This window comes from Trichoderma aggressivum (assembly GCF_033847375.1).
Source record: "Trichoderma aggressivum f. europaeum strain CBS 100526 chromosome Unknown scaffold_091, whole genome shotgun sequence".
NCBI lineage: Eukaryota > Fungi > Ascomycota > Sordariomycetes > Hypocreales > Hypocreaceae > Trichoderma > Trichoderma aggressivum.
This window is the reverse complement of record NW_026946457.1, coordinates 36494-57110: the sequence shown is the minus strand read 5'-3', so window position 1 is coordinate 57110 and position 20617 is coordinate 36494. Positions and strand designations below refer to the sequence as shown.

Genomic DNA, 20617 nt, shown 5'->3' with positions numbered 1-20617 from the left:
GTCCACCGGGCTTTTGGACAGGCTGGACCGCCAGAATTGGGCTCGCGGCCGAATTCCTATTTTCCGCAAAATTCGTTTGTATGCGTTTTTGGTCAAATCAACTCACGGCCATACAAAAAAAAAACCAACACAGCCTTTTTTTCAGAACTTAGCGAGATAAAAATTTTATCACTACCCTAGAGCTACCCTGGAGCTACCCTGGGCTACCCTAGAGCTCCTGCTTGCCGTGGAGCTACCCTGGAGCTATTACAGCAGGCTACCGATCCGCCATACCCATAACCGCTAGTGCGCAATGGCAGTCCACTAAACCGCGATGCCCAGGACCGCTAATGCGCTACAGCAGTCCACTAATCCGCCATGCCCAGGGCCGCTAATGCGCTATAGCAGTCCACTAATCCGTCATAGGTATATTATAAGAAATAAGCTACCCTAGAGCTCCTGTCCGCCGTGGAGCTACCCTGGAGCTATTACAGCAGACCACTAGTCCGCAATGCACACGACCGCTAATGCGCTACAGCGGTCCACTAATACGCCATAGGTATATTATTAAGAAATACGCTACCCTAGAGCTCCTGCCCGCCGTGGAGCTACCCTGGAGCTACCCTAGAGCTACCCTAGAGCTCCTGCCCGCCGTGGAGCTACCCTGGAGCTACCCTAGAGCTACCCTAGAGCTCCTGCCCGCTGTGGAGCTACCCTAGAGCTAATATAGCTACCCTAGAGTTAATATAATTAATCTAGGGCTACTATAGAGTTAATATAACTACCCTAGGGTTACCCTAATGCTATTATAAAGTAAAATAAAAATATATAATAATTATAATATTAAGGTTATAGTAATTATTTTACTCCTTTTTAAAACCCTATAGTAAACTTATAACACTATTTATAATAATTTTTAATTAAGTATTACTTATAGCCCTTTATTATATTTTATAATAAATAATACTTAAAGCTTACTTTTTTAATTTATTTAAATATAAATTTATAAAAGTTAACTTTTATATAATAAAAAATATATATATATATTTAATTAAATATACTTAATTAATTTTTATTTAAAAAATAATTTAAAAATAAGTTAAAGATTTTATTTAAAATTTAATATAAATATTATTTAATTTTATTTATTATTTTTATTAATATTAAAAAGTAAATTAATAATTCTAATTTATAAATATATATTAACTTCTTATATTTATATTAACTAAGAGGGTAATATTACTATAAGAAAATACTAAGTTTATAGCTAGCTTTAGCTTATAAATCTAAATAAAGCATAGTAACCCTAAGAGAGGTAAGAGAAAAGTAAGTGGATATATAGGGGCAAAAGATCTACGCTCGAGCCACTATGGCCGTGCGTCCTAAATAAGGCCTGAAATCTCTTCAAGTGTTCTTTCTTAGCTACTCATCAAGCTAGTGACCGCAGGATAAGAAAGCGCCGAAGCTCTCTAAGCTTAAGCCTTCAATATTGATACATTTACCTCCCCGCATTCCACCTGTTAAAACAGCCTGCTTCCTTAACTCATCGCCTCCCTTACTCTCGCGATTCAGCACGCTATTATCAATATACCCACCCAGTGTCAGCACTCACGCGCAATGGCATCAGGCCAGGATAGCGGTATGCCGACTCCCTGGGTATGCATTTCTTGCATCGAGCAAGTCGTTGAGGGGTGGCACAGCCGTGACACAAGCTTACCCATAACAAACACTCGCCCAGCTGGTTAGTAGTACTATCTTTTACCAACCTCCCTTTGCCTTTTGACTGTTTATACTTACGTAGATAATAGAGGGGGCTGTTCTTTGCTGGCTATGTGAGGCACCTTCTCCCCCGGAGGAAATATTCCCAGTGGGTAACCTTACTTACGACGGAGCCAGCTCAACTATGCTACAGGAGGTCACTAACAGCCGCCTTTGCCAGGCCACCTACGCCAAGGCATTAGACAGCCTAGTCCAACTGGTAAGGCTGAGCGGCCTCGCCCGCGTTAACTATGAGAGATACAGGCAACACGTTTCAGAGGAGGTGTGGGACGCCGCCTGCGAGCAACTTCATAAGAATCTAGTACAGGCGCGCATTACTATGAGATGTATTATGGATATGGGAACAATTTTCCTCCAGGGCTAAAGGGGGAAATTCATAACTGAGCGGCCGACTACTGAAACATAAGCTTATGCATATCATAGCTGGAGCAGTTATTGGGGGCAGGCGGGGGGGGGCTTAGGGTTATCATACGGAGCTCGGGTATTATAGCAGCTGTAGCAGCCGTAAGAAGGGCACCATAGCGGCTATGGTAGTAATAAAAGCGGACTTGGCGAAATCTCGGGCGCAGCACGAAGGTCGGGCGTGAGGGCAGCTGTAGTGTCGACAATGGCGAGCACTCGTGGAGGTTACAAAGGGAACGGCCAGCACACCCTCTACCGCCGGCTTACGGGAGATACGCGAGACCCGTCCCACTGCTGCGGGCAAGCGAGGGGGGAAACTCGAGGGGGAGGCGGCCGCTATCTACCGGGGGCCACGAGATCTGCAGCGAGCCATGTATATTATAGAGAGGGTGGCGGCTATGTTAGCAAATCGTGATTGTAGAAAGAGTGGTCTGGAGATGTAGGGTGTAGAGGTAGATTTTGTTATTATAGGGATAAATTCACAAGCTTAGTCTAGGTCCCAGGTCCAGCCCGATACACTAAAGCTAGTCTACCTACGCCTAACCCGCTCAGATAATAAGCCAACATAAAAACACCAGGCCATGCACAGGCCTAAGACTCAGAAAACCTATTACAGATTTCATCAGTAATGGAGATAACCGTGTTGATTGTACCCCATATAGGGGGCTTGTTCAACCAGGTTGGGTTAAAATTCGATACCTGGTCGATCGGGGGGTTAGTGTGGTATCTTCCGTCAACTCTCATAAGGCCGTTCAGTACAAAGACGTCGGAATATAGGGTGCCCGCATCAAGACCAAATGTCGGCTGAAGGCGAAGGGACATGGCCCAATTGCGACAAAAGGTGAGAATATCCGCTACTCTCTCTGCTACTCTCTCAGCAGTGGCCCTAGGCACATCGCCCATCTCTCTTATGATAAGCAACCTAGTCGAGTTGATCTTATCCACGGAGGCATTATGCGGGTTAGTGAGCACTATACCAAGCGTGTCGATCATACTTCGTTGTTCTAGGTTAATCCCCAAAGACCAGAGGACATCCCTCATATAGCGCTGAAAGGTGGGATGATGCAAGGTGTTGCGATGCACCTGGTCTTGGAATTGGAGTGCGTTCCAGTGGGCTTCTTTCCATTTGAGGACAAGGAGACTTGCCCTGCCACGTACTTGCTGAAGCTGAGCATGGGTTTTGCTTCGGAAGTCGACAAGGTCCGTAAGGATCGCGCGCTGTTCCACCGGGTCGGTGCATTCACTGGGCCTGCTATCAGTGATGATAGTGGCAAGTTGGTTGTAGAGTGCCTCGAGGTTACGGGGCTCGGGAGAGACGTGGCCGTCGCTGACGTCCATAGAGCTTGGGGTTTCGGGGGAGTCGCCGCCGGAAGACTGGTCTTGCGACCCGAGAGGGTTGGGGGGTTGGGAGCTCATCGTAGGCGGTTGTGGTTATCGGCTGATACTTGGCTATGGGAATGATGACATAAACCCTGCATACCAGAGGAGTATGCCGCATATTTATACACGATTCTAGGCTAGCTGAAGTATTTGTTCACAAGGTGTTTAAAAAAACGGTCACAGAATACTACATGCAGTGTTCAAGGTTGTCTCAAAGGATGAACACAAGGTGTTTAAAAAACGGTGACAGAATACCACATGCAGTGTTCAAGGTTGTCTCAAAGGATGAACAACACTTTCTTTGTTCAATAGTGAAGCAAGGCACTTTGAACAAAACGTTGCCCTGAAATATGAATACCTTTTTTCTTTATTCTATAGTAGAGGGAGGTATTTTTAGAGTAATAATACAACAAAATATAAGGTAGTGCTATTTCCTAAATTAGCTAGTGAATTGGAGAATATACATAGTATATTCTCGACTGGCAAGTTAAGCCTAGGTCCCAGGTCCAGCCTAATATACTAAAGCTAATTAATCTACCTACATGTATGCTTAACCCGCTCGGATAATAAGCCAACACAAAAACACCAGGCCATACGTAACCCTAAGGCTTGGAAATCCTGTTACAAATTCCACCAGTAACAAACACAACTGTGTTGAGTGTATTCTAAATAGGGGGCTTCTTCAGCAAGGTTGGGTTAAGATTCAATATCTGGTTAGCAGGGGGGTTGGTGTAATACTGTACGCCAACTCTCATAAGGCCATTCGGCACAAAGACGTCGGAATATAGGGTGCCCGCACCAAGACCAAATGTCGGCTGAAGGCAAAGGGACGTGGCCCAATTGCGACAAAAGGTGAGGATATCTGCCATTCTCTCTGCTACTCTCTTACCAGTGGCCCTAGGCACATCGCCCATCTGTAAAAAAATAAGCGCCTTTATAGTTAATATAAAAGGGATTCCCAAGGGATAAACCTTGTGCTAGGGCTACGTCCTAAACGAGCGTGGAGAATAAAACTTATATATCCAGCTGCGCTAGAGTAGATGGAAGAATGTTGTATTGATCCGTTCGTGGATCAATATGTATTCAATTGATCCTGTGGTTGATCGAGGAAATGTTTCTTAGTCCTCTTCTGGTTGGTGGAAGAATTAATGTTAATCCGGCTGTGCCTGTTGTGTAGGCTCCCTGATTATGACCGTAAGTGCTGGGTTGTGATACTATTCCCTATTATAGATAAGAGATTACATTAACCTATATGATGATTAAAAAAGAAAACGTATAATATAAGCCTAACCCCAAGTATAAGCCTAAGTAAGTATTAACCGCGGGATTGGCTTAGCCTATTTATTACAATACCTACCTATAGCTAGGACTACAAAAACTACTAAGACCACTAAAACTTGAGGGAATGTTGGCCGAACATCTTTACCATATCGCTATTAATGAAGCGAAAGATAAAAATACACTTTGTGCCATTTTTATATATGGGTGTAGCTTAATTACGCTACGCTTCCCCGTGAGCTATTAGAAAAGGGTTATGTATCTCCGCCTATAACAGTGGCCAGACGTTACGCTTTTGCACCCATCAAGCTGGGGCTACTTACTTGGAAGAGGCCATTGCTATGTTCGACCTTTCCGCCCGCTGGTCCTCCTGATATAAGACATACCTAGGATTTGGATCAACGTAACCCTCATCTAGACAGCAGGCAGGGTTGCCCAAATAAGTTTGAAAATAAATAAAGCATACAGGTAGTGGGAGTGGGGTTCTGATGGACGTACTGACTACATGCCGCTCCACCAGAGGGTGCATAGCAGCCAAGGAAGCTCATGCGGTCACCTGAGCTAAGGCTCTAAGGCTGTACGGCCAGCAGTCCCCCAAGACACCAACCGGTATAAAGAGCCGTCTACGCGCAATAAGAGTGGCATTTGATTCTAAAGACCGTACTGACCTCCCGCCGGGGCGGTTACGTAGCTAGTCACCTTTAGCGGAACGTCCATGGCCTGTACTGCCGACCGGCCGGGGCCAGCCCGTAGCTAATCAGCCAAGGGTTCCTGTTTCAAATAGGAAGAGCCCTCGGTAGCCCACTAAAGAGGGAGGCCTTGCTAGAAGACTTCAACCATTGCGGCGTCCATGTTACTAGCGGATTCTCCCGTTGCCAAGATTCGGCATCGCTACCTCTATCTATGTTGGATATCAAGAGGCTTGGACACGTCCCCGAAGCCCATCCGGGTTGTTATAGGACCTCACTCCTCGACCCAGGCATCCCCCATACGGCGAGCACCCTGGGGAGCCGCTTTCCGAGGGGTCGATACATGACGCAGCACACGCCGATCGCGAGCGAGGCGCGGAGCCTACGAGCCTGTTCAAAAGGGTGCCGTCTGCGAGTATCTTAGAACAAGATATGGTACAAGGGTCGGCCTTTTTCGGTCATGCCGAGGACACTTCCCCCAGTCAGGCGCCAGAGGAGGCCAGGTGAGCACTCCAGTTTACGGCGGTCCAGCCGCTGTTGTTGACAAGACTTGGGCCCCAGGAACAGCCGGACCCGCGGGCTACCCGTACCTAAGCCAGTGCGCCAGAAGCGCACCGAGTTCCACCTGGGGCCAACCATCGATTCCCACTGATTTTTGTCCCTCGAACCCACATTATTAGCCAAGCCCGGAAATAGCTTCGATTATGGCGATATAGCTACGGCTAGTCCAACCTTCTTTGAACAACTAGCGCCTATCCTTGTTAGGGGTCCCCTGCATAGTCAACTCGGATAGCTTTCCGATTGGCTCCCACTTCCCCTCATGGGTCCACCGGGCTTTTGGACAGGCTGGACCGCCAGAATTGGGCTCGCGGCCGAATTCCTATTTTCCGCAAAATTCGTTTGTATGCGTTTTTGGTCAAATCGACTCACGGCCATACAAAAAAAAAACCGACACAGACTTTTTTTCAGAACTTAGCGAAAAAAAAAATTTATCACTACCCTATAGCTACCCTAGAGCTACCCTAGAGCTCCTGCCTGCCGTGGAGCTACCCTAGAGCTACCCTGGAGCTACCCTGGAGCTACCCTGGAGCTCCTGCCTGTCGTGGAGCTACCCTGGAGCTACCCTAGAGCTCCTGCCTGTCGTGGGGCTACCCTGGAGCTACCCTATAGCTCCTGCCTGCCGTGGAGCTACCCTGGAGCTACCCTGGAGCTATAACAGCAGGCCACCGATCCGCCATACCCACAACCGCTAATACACTACATCAGTCCACTGATCCGCCATGCCCACGACCGCTAATGCGCTATAGCAGTCCACTAATACGCCATATGCATATTATTTAGGACCAAGCTACCCTAGAGCTACCCTGGAGCTCCTGCCTATCGTGGAGCTACCCTAGAGCTACCCTGGAGCTCCTGCCTGCCGTGGAGCTACCCTGGAGCTACCCTGGAGCTACCCTAGAGCTCCTGCCTGCCGTGGAGCTACCCTGGAGCTACCCTGGAGCTATAACAGCAGGCCACCGATCCGCCATGCCCACAACCGCTAATACACTACATCAGTCCACTAATCCGCCATGCCCACAACCGCTAATGCGCTATAGCAGTCCACTAATACGCCATATGCATATTATTTAGGACCAAGCTACCCTAGAGCTACCCTGGAGCTTCCGCCTACCCTAGAGCCAGCGAGAAAAAGCGGCTGTGTTGGTTTTTTTTTTGTATGGCCGTGAGTCGATTTGACCAAAAACGCATACAAACGAATTTTGCGGAAAATGGGAATGCGGCCGCGAGCCCAATTCTGGCGGCCGACCCCTTCCATTCGGTCGTAGGACCTTTGGGGGGGGGGGGGACGAAGAGAAGGAAAGCGTGGCTAACGTATAGCCTCTATTAGAATCATACCAATCGACACCTAATACAACCATGGTAAGCCGCTAGCATAGTCTAAATAGCGGACTTGCTCCCTGGCCAGGCTAACTAAAAGTGCCCTATAGGCTGATCTGTCACCATGCCTAAAGTGCATACGGCTACTCGGAGCCAATCCGCGGGCTCAGCCGCGAATAAGCCTAGGCTTTGAAGAACACGGGGGTAAGCAGCGACCCCTGAGGTAGCTATTAACACGCCACATCGCGCTAACTAGTCAACTAATTTAGATCACTGTGGCATTTGCCTGCATCTACTTACAGCGGAGGATGTAAAGTTCTCGGTAGCCGTAAGTCATACCTATATTTACAGCGGGCTTTGGGTTCTGCAGTGCTGACTCCGTGCCACGTAGGAAGATCATCCCGTCCTCAGCCAGCGGCTTGTAACTGCGTATCACCGCCGAACGGACAGCCTGTGGGCTGCCCAGGAAGACCGCAGTTTGAACAAGGTCACCAAACTCAAGAGAGCAACTGCAAGGGTCGCATGCATCGCCCAGCGGCTGGGCCAGTGGCTCCTGGCCAAGGAGGAGGCCTAGAAAGCCGAAGCCGAAGCCGTCGAGCAGGAAGAAGCAATTGGACAATCCGCCTTGGATTAAAACGCGGTAGTGAACCTTTGAGGCGTTTCAGGGATATATTTCAGGTTAGGCAAGGTCCGTTAGTTGGTTAAAAGCCCACTGGGTAAGCTTATTGCCGAGGGTTTTTATTGGTTTTCCCCTTTGGCTGCGCTATATAAGAGTAGGGCCTTGTATAGCGTAAGAGAATTCTAATAAGTAATAACATCCTACCAATAGAAACATATTCACGTAATTCCGTTGACTATATTTTATAACACCCGTAGTTATGTTCTCCTAGAAGGCATTAATATTCAACAAATATTGCCTACTGCACCCGGGCTGCTAAACCGCAGCGCCCGGACCGCTGGGCCACGGCGCCTAGACCGCTAAAATACAGCGCCCAGGCCGCTGCGCCATGGCGGCTATATTACTACAGTGTGATAACCTAATACTTCAGGTAGGTCTAGGGTAGGGGTTTTAATTAAGTATGCCTTCCTACTTTTTTTTATTATATTTTCCCTTTAAAGAATATATTTGTGCACTATGTCCTCCAGGGTAAGTTACATTTTGTTATTTAACCTTAGTGTTTAAAGGCTGGGATATAGGTAGCCCAGTGTTATAATGAGCTGTCGCATCGCGTATTTCTTTTTTTTTTTCCTCTTTTACTACCCTAGAGCAGAAGAAAACAACAAGGGAAATTAGGGGCAAACATAAAGGAATTGTCTTTGGGGCAATTCTCATCCATTTCCGTCATGTGTTCTGAAATATTTCCGGATGCGGAACTGCTGTAGACACAAAGGAATTGACCTCGTTGTGACTTGAAGTGTGAAAGAAAAGTGGATGTTGTGTAAATGTGAAAGGAAAATGAAACAAAGGTGAGGTTTATCTAATATATATATTATAGAATCGCTTCTCTACTGTTTCGCGACTAATCCAATCTTCCTTTCTAACCTAACATCTTCAACTCCATTAGAATCATCTCCAAGCTGCATTTAAACCATTTCTCGTCTTTTTCTGAAGCATCACCTAACCACCTGCGAAGCATTTCCAATATGGTCCTCACGTACAAGCACCTCCCCGCCTACCAGGCCTACCTTAACGATCCCGCCAACGTCCGGCAGGACAATTTGATGCCGACCCTGCTCTACAACGAAGTAAGAATCAATTAAAAAAAAAAAAAAAGGACTGTCACTGAATCGATTCTGCAGGATGGCGAACCCATCATCATGCCCGGCGAGCGTTACTGCCGCTACACCGATTTTACCGGTGCCCGCTGTTGGAAGGTAAGAATTGGTTGTAAAACATCACTGATATGTCTTCGTACTAGTACTGATATGATTCCAATAGAACGACAAGCTTGGTGCTGAGTCATCTCTCCGACAGCACTATAAGAAAGTGCACAAAATCGAGTGCGAGAAACGGGCCACGGGCGCCAACGCTGGCGATTTGCAGCACGACCTGAACCGTAAGAATCGAATCTCAAAGATCTCTTAGACAATTTGGTACTGGTACTGAAACAGTTCCAGGATGGTATACTCAAATCATGGCCGGCCTCCGTCCGACGTGGATCCCACGCAAGGCTGCTGATCCCAGCGTTGACATCCTGTCCGATGTATGTTGCAATTGGGAACTAATTAGGATCCATTACTAAATTATTTCTCAGGACGACGATAATAACGATGGTGATGACGATGATGATAATGCCCTGGTGAGTGCCGAACCAGTTGCAAAATGAAACCCAACTAACTCTACAATAGCCTCCTGCCCCCCCCGCGCCTCCGGCTCCTCCTGCCCCCCCCGCGCCTCCTGCTCCTCCTGCTCCTCCTGCTCCTCCTGCCCCTCCTGCCCCTCCTGCTCCTCCTGCTCCTCCTGCTCCCCCCGCGCCTCCGGCCCCCCCTAGCTCTGACTCCGACTCCGACTCTGACGACGACGACGACTCTGACGACGACGACGACTCTGACTCTGACTCTGACGACGACGACGACGACGACGACTCTGACGACGACGATGACGACGACGACGACGACGACGACGACGATGACTTTAATAACGACAACGACTCTAATAACGACAACAACTCTGATAACGACGACGGCTCTGACAACGGCGACGGCTCTGACAACGGCGACGGCTCTGACAATGGACATGGTCCGGTATGTATTGAAATGGTAGGGAAATGGAACGCAACTAATTCTGATATAGCTGGCCCCTCCCGCTGATTCTGATAACGATGTAAGTGTTAAATAATTCTATACTAGAACACAGCTGACTTAGACTTAGCTCCTGGCCCTTCCCCCTGCTGATAGTAGTGATAATAATAATAATGATGATGATGAGGATGTTTGGATGGGACTTTCGGACGAGGTAAACTGATTTGGAGTTGTTTTTGTGTTGATTCACTAACAAGACTAGTCCGATTCCGAGGTAGATGAGAATGGACTCCGTGCTGTATGTAATGACACTTCCAGTTTTGATATATCTTACTAATACTTGAGTAGCCGAAGTGGCGCGATGAGGAGGAGGGTTTAATGCGGATTGCCGATATGCGGCGTTCTTGCGGCCTTACGCAAGGCAAGCTCCGGTGCCCGGAGTGTATTTTGGAACCCGCCCGACGTGAGAATTACTTCTAATTCCCTTTGCTTATATTTCTAAACTAATATATAAATAGGTTGCCCCCCCCTTTATGCTGATAATACTTGTTTGGTTTGGAAAGTTTTTAAAAATCCCTATGGTGGTAATTAGTTTAGGGTTAGTTAGAATTTGTTTTTATTTATTTACTACTTATTTAGATTAAACCTTGCTTTTCCATCTCTTTTTTCTGTTTAAGAAACTTTAATTGCTTTTTCTCAAATACTAATTCTCTTTTTAATCTTAAGTAGCTTTTTTCTAGCTTTGGCTTTAAGAGTTATTTTTCTTTATTAAATCTTATGTATTTCTCTTTTTTAGCCTTGGTTTATCTTTCTAAAAGTTTAATTTTCTGCTGCTGTAATAAAAAGTCCTAAGATAAAGGTGTTTTTCTAAAAATATATATTAATTAACTTAGGGTTAATTTTTTAATAATTCTAACATACCTTTAACACTTACGTAGGTTAGCTACTACCCCTAAAGAAAAGGATTAAGATAAAATCTCTATATTATTATTACTAAAGGTATTAGCAGTACCTTGGGAAACTTCTTTAGATATAAATCTAAATTAGACTTTAGAAAGTGGTTTAGATTAGAATTATATAGAATCAATTTTATTATATAGTATATTATTTATAAAATAGCCTTACTATATAATAACCTTTATCTTACCCTCCGACGGAATAATTGGTCGATCGCAGTTAACCTGTACTTTTGCACTAGCTGCGGGTACATTGTTGTCTCCGCAGGGGGCTTCCAGCCAGGCCTAGCCCTTGGCTTTGTCCTGTTATCCAGGCCGGCCCTTAGGGTAATGCTTGACTTGTAGAGGTCTGGGAGCCGGCGTTTCTGGGTGACATCCCAACGTCTCCTGCCAACCTTACCAATCTGCAGGGCACAGCCCTCTTCCAAAAACCCAGGGTAAAACTCGAAAAAGATGGGGTTTTTATCCTTGGCGTCATACGTTCCAAGACGAATATCAAGGTCGTCCTTCGTCTGAAAACCAAGCTCGTTCCCAAATATGGAGAATAGGAAGGTGCTGGCTCGCATCCAACCGTCCTTATTCCCCCCGCCGCAATGCCAGTCTGGGATGGGGAGTGGGGTTTCGGGGAGGGATATATAGGCACCCCCGAACCCTTGCACCCTGTTGGGTTGTTCGAATTCGTCCACCATTATTTCGAACTGTTGCAGATTCGTCTGTAGGCATTCATGGATCGTAACCCCCAGGAGCGAGCGGATACACAGGGAGATGTTAAGCAAGCCGAGGTAGCCGCACTCCCAGCCGCTAGGTTGGGCTGGGAGGGGAGGGGCGACGGCGTGTATATCACAGGGAAAACCAAGATTAACACCAAACTCCCGCCAGGCTAATGCCGCTGCCCGTGATCTTGCCTCGCGCTGGTTGTCGCGTAATGTATCGAAGATGAGAAGCGTGGCAGCCACCCTGTCAAAAACAGCAGCGACCCAGTGCTGCGGGTTATGAAAGTGAAACAACGTGACAATGAAGCGGCGGCCGTAGAGACTGTCGCGGAATTTATTCGTATAGCCCTGGCCTGGGAGGTCAGCGTTGACCATTCCTCGGCCGAGCAGGATCCGTAGGTCAGGCGTCGCTCTCCCAGGTACGCTGCTGTTCGTCCAGACTGAAGTGTCGTCGATGTCGATAAATGCATCCATCACGGCCGTCGAGGGGACACCTTGGCCGATTATATGTAGCATGGCGGCGAGGCCGAAACTGTTGGCCCACTGGTTGTTATGAAAGTCCAAAAGCAGCTTTCGCACCTCAAACAAGTGGTCATTCCACGACAGACCTCCTACTTGAGCCTCCGTAACAAACCGGCCGGTTTTTTGGAGGCCCGGGAACTCCGCTGCTAATCTCGCTGCGTCTCGAGGGGGAATGGCACCAGTCGTGAGGCCGTGGCGGGTGGGCCATTCCTGGCGGACGTTCATGGTAGGGACGCGATAGTGATAGGCCTCTGCTAGGCTCTGGGCCGGTGGGACGGGGGGGTTGGGGGGCATTTGCGTTGGGAACTCGTTTGCGCTGACCCACGCTCCCTGCTGCTTGCCCTTGAGGAAGTATTCAAAATACTTATTGCCCTTCGCCGTGGCTGCACCTTTCTTAGGTGGCCGGACCGCCCGAGAACGAGTTTGAGGAGCCATTGGAGTTGACGTAGTAGGTGTAAGAATATCTGAAGAGGTGCGTTGTTTTGGCTGCGGTGGCTAGTAATAGTCTTAAACGGCTTAGTATATGCAGTCATATAAAGTAAAGCTTTATTCTAGAACCCATAGATGGGAGACTACTGTTGATATTTATATTTGCATATATGCTGTTATGCCTTTGTGTTTTATACGCTTTTGTGTTTTATACGCCTTTGTGTTTTATTCCAAGTAACTCTCGTGCACTTGCCTGGCTTTGCGTTTTTTATTTTTAGTAACCTCTTTATAGATCTTGAAGATAAAGACGCGGGTCCCCGTTTTACGCTGGCCTTTGTCCGATCGTGCCCTCTTTAACCTTGAATCCCTGGCCCTGGCGCCACCATCTCCCCGTTTACGGTGCGGCCGCCCAAGGGATGCAGGTCGTGGGCATGCGTTGTCGTCTGCCTCCGGTGTGCCCCCAGCTGGCCTGGGAGCGCTATTGGTCTGGGTACGCCCCTGTGGTCTCTGGCGTTGGCAAACAGGCTGGCCCTGCCCACCGAGGGCCGAGCCTCATTCGCAAAGGGAATGGGGTTCTGGATACCCATAGGCTGCAGTCCACGTCGTCTGTTCCCATGCGAGGTCAACTGGCCTCTGCGGCAGGAGGGTAAGCCTACCTCGGTCCCGTCGAGCAAAAGGTTGGGAGGGGTGATGTCAGCGAGTAGGTTGGGGTCAAAGAGGTCAAGCTGTTGGGTGGCAGCCACGTCTCCTTGCTGAAGGATTTGGGGCTCCATGCTGTACTGCGAAGCAGTCCGGCGTAGGCGCATCCGCGCTTGCGTCGGCCAGCGCTACGGGGCGCGTGAACAGCAAGAGGCGAGGGCTTCAAAGGAGCGCGCGAACAGGGCAGGGGGCGCGCCGGCGCCGTTCCCCCTTTGTCATGTTGAACACTGGCGTCGTTCACAGCCCCGGCCTGACCTTTGGGCTGTTCCGGAAATCCAGCAACAGCCAAAGGAGAAGTTTAGTCTGCGGTGATGTTGATTTAGGGTTTCTAGCGGTTGCTAATTATAGGTCTCTATCTGCACGTATCCAATCGATCAGCCGTGTCTCGGGTAAGTAGCGTGGGGTAATGCGGGGAGATCAATCGACCCCATTACCGGGACCGGCACGGCATGCGCTCGCACGTGGCGACGTGACGGGCAGCAAAGGGATAAGTTCATTGTTCAACCCATAAAACAGCACCGACCTTTCGAGGTTACCTTTCCCTCGTCCAGCCACCTGACCGCGTGTCCGCTTTGTTTCGTTTTGACAAAGAACGGCACCCTGCGGACCAGCCACTTCCCTGGACTCGACCGTGAAAGGGTTTCCCTAGAACTAAGGAAAAGGGTAGCTCTATTTAAAGCTCCGTGGAACAAAGCTGCCAAAGGACCACTATGGAAACCGGGTGGCGGTCAGCGCACTGCCACCGCGTCAGAGCCACAAAGACAAACTGTTTGTTTATCCAAGGGTTATAGTGCAGAACAATCACACTACCACCATGCCGGCTCAAAGAGTGCAAGTGGAAAAGGCAGAGCTGCTTCCTCCCAGAGGTAATAAAAATAGTTTCATGGGATAATCTGACGTCTACTTATATACGTCTTATATACTTCCCCATCTAAGTGGTGATACTTACCTACTAATCTTTTGCATACATTCACATAGCAGAATACCCTTTTTTTTTTTTTGACTTTCACTACTGCTTGGCACCATGGCTGCCCCTGCTGCCCCTGCCGCCCCTGCCACCCTCCCCCCTAATACTGTTCCTTTCTTTGATATTGATTTTGGGGTACCCTTCGTGGATGGTAAAGATGCCAATAAGAAGAACCGCAGTGCCCCCCCTCCTTCCGACAAGGTTTGCGCCTGGGGAAACGGTACGGAAACGGATAGTATCCCCTGGGCCATTGTTGAGCTAGAGGCCGAGGGCGAGTTTGCAACGGAAAGGGAATCCGTCAGCATCCACCGCAGCATCCCCAAGCTCTACCCAATACAGCCTACCTTTATCCGGATGCGCGATGTCTGGCCTACCTTTCTGTTATATATGCCCAACCGGAGGATGACCTTTGGGGACGCTGGGCGGTTTTACAGCAGCACCAGCATGATAGGCGGGGGTAACAGGACGCACGACTTTTGGGAGCACATACGGATGCACCACAATTTCCTAATCGACATCCAGGATATATACGATCCCGCTCTAGTCCAAAACGCGCGGCCCGACCCCGAAAACCTCCTTGGCGTCCTCCGCGCCCAAATGAAGGACCTCAGCGACTTCACCTACGTACCCACCGCGGTGTACGACATAGGGAATACCTTATTGCCGATGAACATACATTTACGCAGAGCAAACATGGGCCATGTACAGCTGGCCTATACCCCAGGCGAACAGTCGGACGACATTATGCTCCGGAACTGGTATGGGAAGAGGTTTGTTGCGGGCATGGTGAGGGTAGACGGTCACCTGATATCGTTCATCTTCGACCGAGCCAGCGATCCAAGGACCAAGAAATACGCACACCTTTATATCTTTGATCCCATAAAGTTGCAACGGCGGCGGCGAGCCGTTAAAATCATCAAGATGTGGCGTCTCGAGCTCAGATGCATGGGGTACCCCTACCACTTCGCCGCCATGAGCTTCCCCCTGACCCCGGCGCCATACCTATGGGCAGCCCCATACATCTCGCTTTTCTGCGTTTTGCAGACACTCAGGGGGCTCACGGGGGAGCGAACTGCCAATATATCCCGCCGCCGAGCGTGGGCTAGGTTCCCGCTGGAAATCCACCCGCTCAACCCCCCTGTGCAGCAGACAGAAAAGGGCAACAGCGAGCTTCGTTTCAGGGACTGGTGCATCGAAACCGACTACAAATCAGGCGTGACAGCAGTGGGCGACTCTCTGAAGTGGGTTATGTCGCACATGGTCGCCTGCGCAGCCATGGAGCTCGGCCTCCGAAGCGGCCAAGACTTCTCGCCCACCCCCCTCCGCCACATCGCGTTCGATCTCACCCCGCTGGCCAGCGGAGACTGGTCCAAGCTTACCGCGCATGATAACATGACCGTCTTTGGCGGCTTTTATCCCATAATGCCGGCAGCCCTTCCGAGGCATGGGTTAAGGCTCTTTGGCTCCTTGGGGAACGGCATAGCACATGCCCTCAAGAGATCTCACGGGCGCCATCAGGAGAACCCGATGAATCTTCGGCCTAAGGGCGGTCAGCAGCCCCGCCCCGAAGAGACAGATCCTGCGCAACTTCTACCGCAGGCCGTAAGGGTTCTTAGGGGTTTAATCCCATAGATCTCTTTATATTTAAATAGAATAGAATAAGGAGTAGGGGAAAGGTCGTTTTGCTTACTTTATAATAAATCTCTTAAGGTATTTTTTTATAATAAATATTAAATATAAAAACTTCTCAATAATTCCCCAACAAACTATTACTTTATAGTAATTAATATATTTTTAATCTTTATAAGCTAGTACTTCCCCTATATTATATAAGACCTACTACCCTATAGTAAATTCCTTTTTATTTTATTTAGCTATTCTAAAGTAACTTTAATATGTTAATTTACCTACCCTTAAATAACCCCCCTACGGTACTTCTTATAGCAGATACTAAACCTGTTTATTAATTCCCTTGGCGCTCCCATGCTCTCTATAGCGCTATTTACAACCCCCAGCGATATCTTAGTACAGCGGTTCAACCTTATTATACAAAAGCTACTACCCTAGAGTTTCCCTAATCTATTTTCCCACCTACCCTAGAGCGATCCACCTGGGGCGCTCCTTACGGCGGGTACTGGATCCGTCTAGCGACTCTCTTGGCGCTCCCGCGCTCTTCTGTAACAGCAATCGGAAAGGGTGCCAGATCCGCCAATGCTAGCACCCTAGGCGGCTAGCACTGCCCTTTACAGCAGCTTGTGAGGGCTCTGGGCTACCCTGGAGCCCCCCTTCCATGTTCCCTCCACCTACCCTAGAGCGATCCACCCAGGGCGCTTTTTACAAAGGATACTAAATCAGTCCAGTGACTTACTTAGCGCCCCTGTGCTTTTTATAGCGCTATACGTGGCCCCTGGGAATGTTTATTATAGGGCTTCCCCTCTACTGTATTAACACCACTACCCTATAGCTACTTTTATTTATTTTACTTGGCTACCCTAGAGTTACCCTTTTATATTCCCCCTACCCTGGGGCGATTTACTTGGGGTGCCTTCTACAGCGGATACCGAATTCGTCTAAGGACTCCCTTAGGGCTCCCGTGCTCTTTGCAGCGCTATTCATGGCCCCTAGTGACGGTTAATTATACGCCTTTGCCCCTGCTATATAAGAACTGCTACCCTATAGTAAGCTTTTTAATTGCCATGGGCTACCCTGGAGCCGCTTTTATTCTTTACCCTCGCCTACCCTAGAACAGTCCCCTGGGGGGCTTTTTACAGCGGATACCACATCCCTCCAGTGGCTCTCTTGGCGCTCCTGTGTGCCCCCTGCAGCGCTGTCCCCGACCCCCGGCAGCGGTTTCTTATAGGGCCTCGCCCATGCTGCATAGGAACTGCTACCCCGTAGAACCTTTACATATGCCCTCTAGTTACCATAGAGTAGCCGCGATTTATTAAACAGCTTACCCTGCAGCCATCCTTCCGGGGTGCCGGCTACGGAGAAACCCAAGCCCGTCCAGCGGCCCTCTTGGCGCCCCTGCGCCCCCTATAGCCCTATTTAATACCCCTGGGGATAGTCTACTCCAGCGCTTCCCCACAGTTATATAAAAACATCCACCCCACGATAACTTTTATATACCCCATTTAGCTACCCTAGAGAAGCCTCAATATGTCAAACCACTTACCCTGGAGCGATCTTCCAACGGCGCTCCTTACGGCGGATACCGAACCCTTCCAGAGGCTCCCCCAGCGCCATCACGCTCTTCACAGCCCTAGCCATTGACCCCCGGCGCCCCTTGGGGGCCTAGGCGGCCCTGAAGCCGTCAACCTACCCTACACAGTTTGGGAAAAAGGCTGTGTCGGTTTTTTTTTTGTATGGCCGTGAGTCGATTTGACCAAAAACGCATACAAACGAATTTTGCGGAAAATGGGAATGCGGCCGCGAGCCCAATTCTGGCGGCCGACCCCTTCCATTCGGTCGTAGGACCTTTGGGGGGGGGGGACGAAGAGAAGGAAAGCGTGGCTAATGTATAGTCTCTGCTAGGATCTGCCGCACACAATGACCACCACGTGGACCAAGGTAAGCCACTAACCAAGGCGTATAACACAACGTCAACAGCTAGAAGAAGCCGGGGCTAACGTTCGATGAAACCAGTTGACAGTGTGCCACGGCTGCGTTAGCCGCCTGGACGAAGACCCCACCACTGTAATTCGCCCGGCAGAGAGCTCCGGCAGCGCTCCGGGTAAGTGCCACGCCAGCAGCCCCCTACGGCACTCGCCTAGCCCACGCGTTCTAACCCTGTTTTTTAGGTGGATGCCACATCTGCGAAGGCCCCATTAGGCCGAGAAGCTGTCTCGTATGCACGCCATACCCAGGCCCGCGGCCGCCGGAACCGTAGCCGCTGACACTAACGCTTTGCAGAGGAAATGCCCCGCGCTGACCACCCAGCTCGCGGTGGCCTACCGCGGCCGCCAGTCCCTTGGGGAGGGCGCTAGTCAACAACAGAAAGCGATTCAGGAATGCGCAGCCTCGCTGAACGAATGGCTAACGGCCTGCGATACCGCCTAGAAGGCGCTCAGCCAGGCCGAGTCAGACCTAGAGAAGATCCTCCGCCAGAAGGAACAGAAGTTGGGCGTCAGGGAGATCTTGCTAAACGACCGCCAACCACGACTCTTCCACCGCCTTTGCGCCATTCAAAGAGAGTGCCCCATTGTTAATGGTACTGCGGAAAAGGCCATCGACGACAGAATGCGGGATATCCGACGTACGCTCAGGGCTAGCGAGATCAGGATGGGGGTTGCTGAGGATGTGGTGCAATTCATGAACCCGCTCTTCGGCTGGTAAAGCCGTGGCGACTGGCGGCATAGATAGTGTGCGGGGGGAAACGAAGGCTGTTGTATAGGGTTTTTAGGTGGTTTTTCCCCTATACTGTATCATATAGCGGCCAGGCCCTACATGATATAAGAGAATTCTAACATGCCATAGGATACCACTAATACAAAAGAATAAACATTGTTCATTGGTAAACATTTCGCGCTGCATAAGTATAAATACCCTAAATAGCTTGTTTAGGTGACCCTATGCCGCTGCTAACTATAATAAACTCTTAGGCGTTTTTACATAATTAAACTTTCTTATTAATATATTAATCCTTAATTTTAAATAATTATACTATTATATATATATATTAGGGTATTATTTTTATAAGTATTATTATATTTATTTTAAAATTATACTATATTTTCAATAATTAACTTACCCTATAGCTATTATAAAACTACTTTATACTTACCTTATACTTACCCTATAGCCTAATTTAAAAAATAACTTAGGTTAGGCTTAGTATAAGGGGGCTGTGTAATAAAGTAAAGGATTAAAATAAAAAAAGGAACTAAGGAGAGAAAAGTAAAAAAAAAATTTAAAAATAAAAATAGGAGCTAATATATACTTACCCTATACCCACTGCCTTATATAAGTACTTACCCTAGAGCTATAGTACGGCATAAAGGAATATACCCTAGAGTTACCTTAGAGTATAAAAGGGACTTACCCTAGAGCCGCTGCCTTATATAAGGCATATATATATCCGCGCCTTTATTTATATATTTCCTCTGCCCTCTTAGTTATTATATAATTTTACTAATATATTTATATAAAAGTAAGTAAGTAAAAGAAAATAAACTTAAGTATAAAAGTTAAAAAATTAAAAAATTAATTAAATTATATATTATATTAATTTACCTACTTTATAATTATTTATAATTATTTTAAAAATAGCTTAAGATTACTTTATATAATTACTTACTTTAAATTTATTTTAGAATTATAAACTTAAATAAGTTATATATATATTTAAATTTTTATTTATAATATAAAAGAATTACTCTAGGGTAAGTTAAAAAATTTATATTATTAATAATAGAATAATAATTTTATATATATTATAAAAAAATTAATATAATATAGTTTTACTAAAAATAAAAAGGAATATTATAAAAATTATAAAAATATTAATAAAATATTAAAAAAATTTAGTATTAAAAAAAAATAACTTAAAAGATTTTTATAAAGAAATTATTTAATAAAAATAATTAATATAATAGAATTATAATAGAATTATAGAATAATAATATTATAAAAATATAAAATATATAACTTTTTTTAAAATAATAATAATAAAAGTTATTAAAGAAATATTATAATTAAAAATTAATAATTAATTTATTATTTACTTTATACTATAATATATTTAAAAATAAATTATTTTAAAAATATTAAAGAATTTATTAATATTATAAATTATAATATTATAAAATATTAAGTATAAAATATAACTTTTTTTCTTTTGAGGTTATTAAAAAAAAAAGAAATTTACAGCTGGGTATTTATAAATAGCTAATAGTTTAATATAGCTTATAACTTATTTAGTATAGGGTATATGGAAAATATAAAGTAGCTTTTAAATAACCGTCTACTTTAGTATTATAAAAATACTAAGTATAAAATATAACTTTTTTCTTTTAAGGTTATTAAAGAAGAAAAATATTATAATTAAGTATTTATAAATAGTTAATAGTTTAATATAGCTTATTACTTATTTAGTATAGGGTATATGGAAAATATAAGGTAGCTTTTAAATAACTGTCTACTTTAGTATTATAAAAATACTAAGTATAAAATATAACTTTTTTTCTTTCGAGGTTATTAAAAAAA

General features: G+C 46.6%; 7 protein-coding genes across 7 annotated transcripts; 4 read left to right on the top strand and 3 right to left on the bottom strand.

Moving 5' to 3' along the window:
- Nucleotides 1–2751: 2751 nt before the first annotated feature.
- Nucleotides 2752–3576, bottom strand: Triagg1_10887 (uncharacterized protein; the record flags this gene model as incomplete). Its single annotated transcript, XM_062895008.1, has 1 exon — nucleotides 2752–3576. The coding sequence occupies one exon, from the start codon at nucleotides 3574–3576 to the stop codon at nucleotides 2752–2754; it is 825 nt and encodes a 274-aa protein (XP_062750174.1).
- Nucleotides 3577–7424: 3848 nt separating this feature from the next.
- Nucleotides 7425–7959, top strand: Triagg1_10886 (uncharacterized protein; the record flags this gene model as incomplete). The annotated part of the gene is made up of 4 exons (XM_062895006.1): nucleotides 7425–7427; nucleotides 7496–7589; nucleotides 7655–7713; nucleotides 7777–7959. 4 exons carry the CDS (start codon nucleotides 7425–7427, stop codon nucleotides 7957–7959), a joined length of 339 nt encoding a protein of 112 aa, XP_062750173.1.
- Nucleotides 7960–9029: 1070 nt separating this feature from the next.
- Nucleotides 9030–10607, top strand: Triagg1_10885 (uncharacterized protein; the record flags this gene model as incomplete). The annotated part of the gene is made up of 10 exons (XM_062895005.1): nucleotides 9030–9131; nucleotides 9186–9260; nucleotides 9325–9442; nucleotides 9504–9589; nucleotides 9641–9685; nucleotides 9735–10130; nucleotides 10180–10209; nucleotides 10258–10341; nucleotides 10390–10425; nucleotides 10476–10607. The coding sequence occupies 10 exons, from the start codon at nucleotides 9030–9032 to the stop codon at nucleotides 10605–10607; spliced, it is 1104 nt and encodes a 367-aa protein (XP_062750172.1).
- Nucleotides 10608–11265: 658 nt separating this feature from the next.
- Triagg1_10884 (uncharacterized protein) lies at nucleotides 11266–12753 on the bottom strand (the record flags this gene model as incomplete). The annotated part of the gene is made up of 1 exon (XM_062895004.1): nucleotides 11266–12753. One exon carries the CDS (start codon nucleotides 12751–12753, stop codon nucleotides 11266–11268), a length of 1488 nt encoding a protein of 495 aa, XP_062750171.1.
- A 347-nt stretch (nucleotides 12754–13100) lies between these two features.
- Nucleotides 13101–13520, bottom strand: Triagg1_10883 (uncharacterized protein; the record flags this gene model as incomplete). The annotated part of the gene is made up of 1 exon (XM_062895003.1): nucleotides 13101–13520. One exon carries the CDS (start codon nucleotides 13518–13520, stop codon nucleotides 13101–13103), a length of 420 nt encoding a protein of 139 aa, XP_062750170.1.
- Nucleotides 13521–14470: 950 nt separating this feature from the next.
- Nucleotides 14471–16045, top strand: Triagg1_10882 (uncharacterized protein; the record flags this gene model as incomplete). Its single annotated transcript, XM_062895002.1, has 1 exon — nucleotides 14471–16045. The coding sequence occupies one exon, from the start codon at nucleotides 14471–14473 to the stop codon at nucleotides 16043–16045; it is 1575 nt and encodes a 524-aa protein (XP_062750169.1).
- Nucleotides 16046–17962: 1917 nt separating this feature from the next.
- Nucleotides 17963–18748, top strand: Triagg1_10881 (uncharacterized protein; the record flags this gene model as incomplete). Its single annotated transcript, XM_062895001.1, has 4 exons — nucleotides 17963–17983; nucleotides 18059–18146; nucleotides 18326–18378; nucleotides 18473–18748. 4 exons carry the CDS (start codon nucleotides 17963–17965, stop codon nucleotides 18746–18748), a joined length of 438 nt encoding a protein of 145 aa, XP_062750168.1.
- Between the last annotated feature and the right edge of the window lie 1869 nt (nucleotides 18749–20617).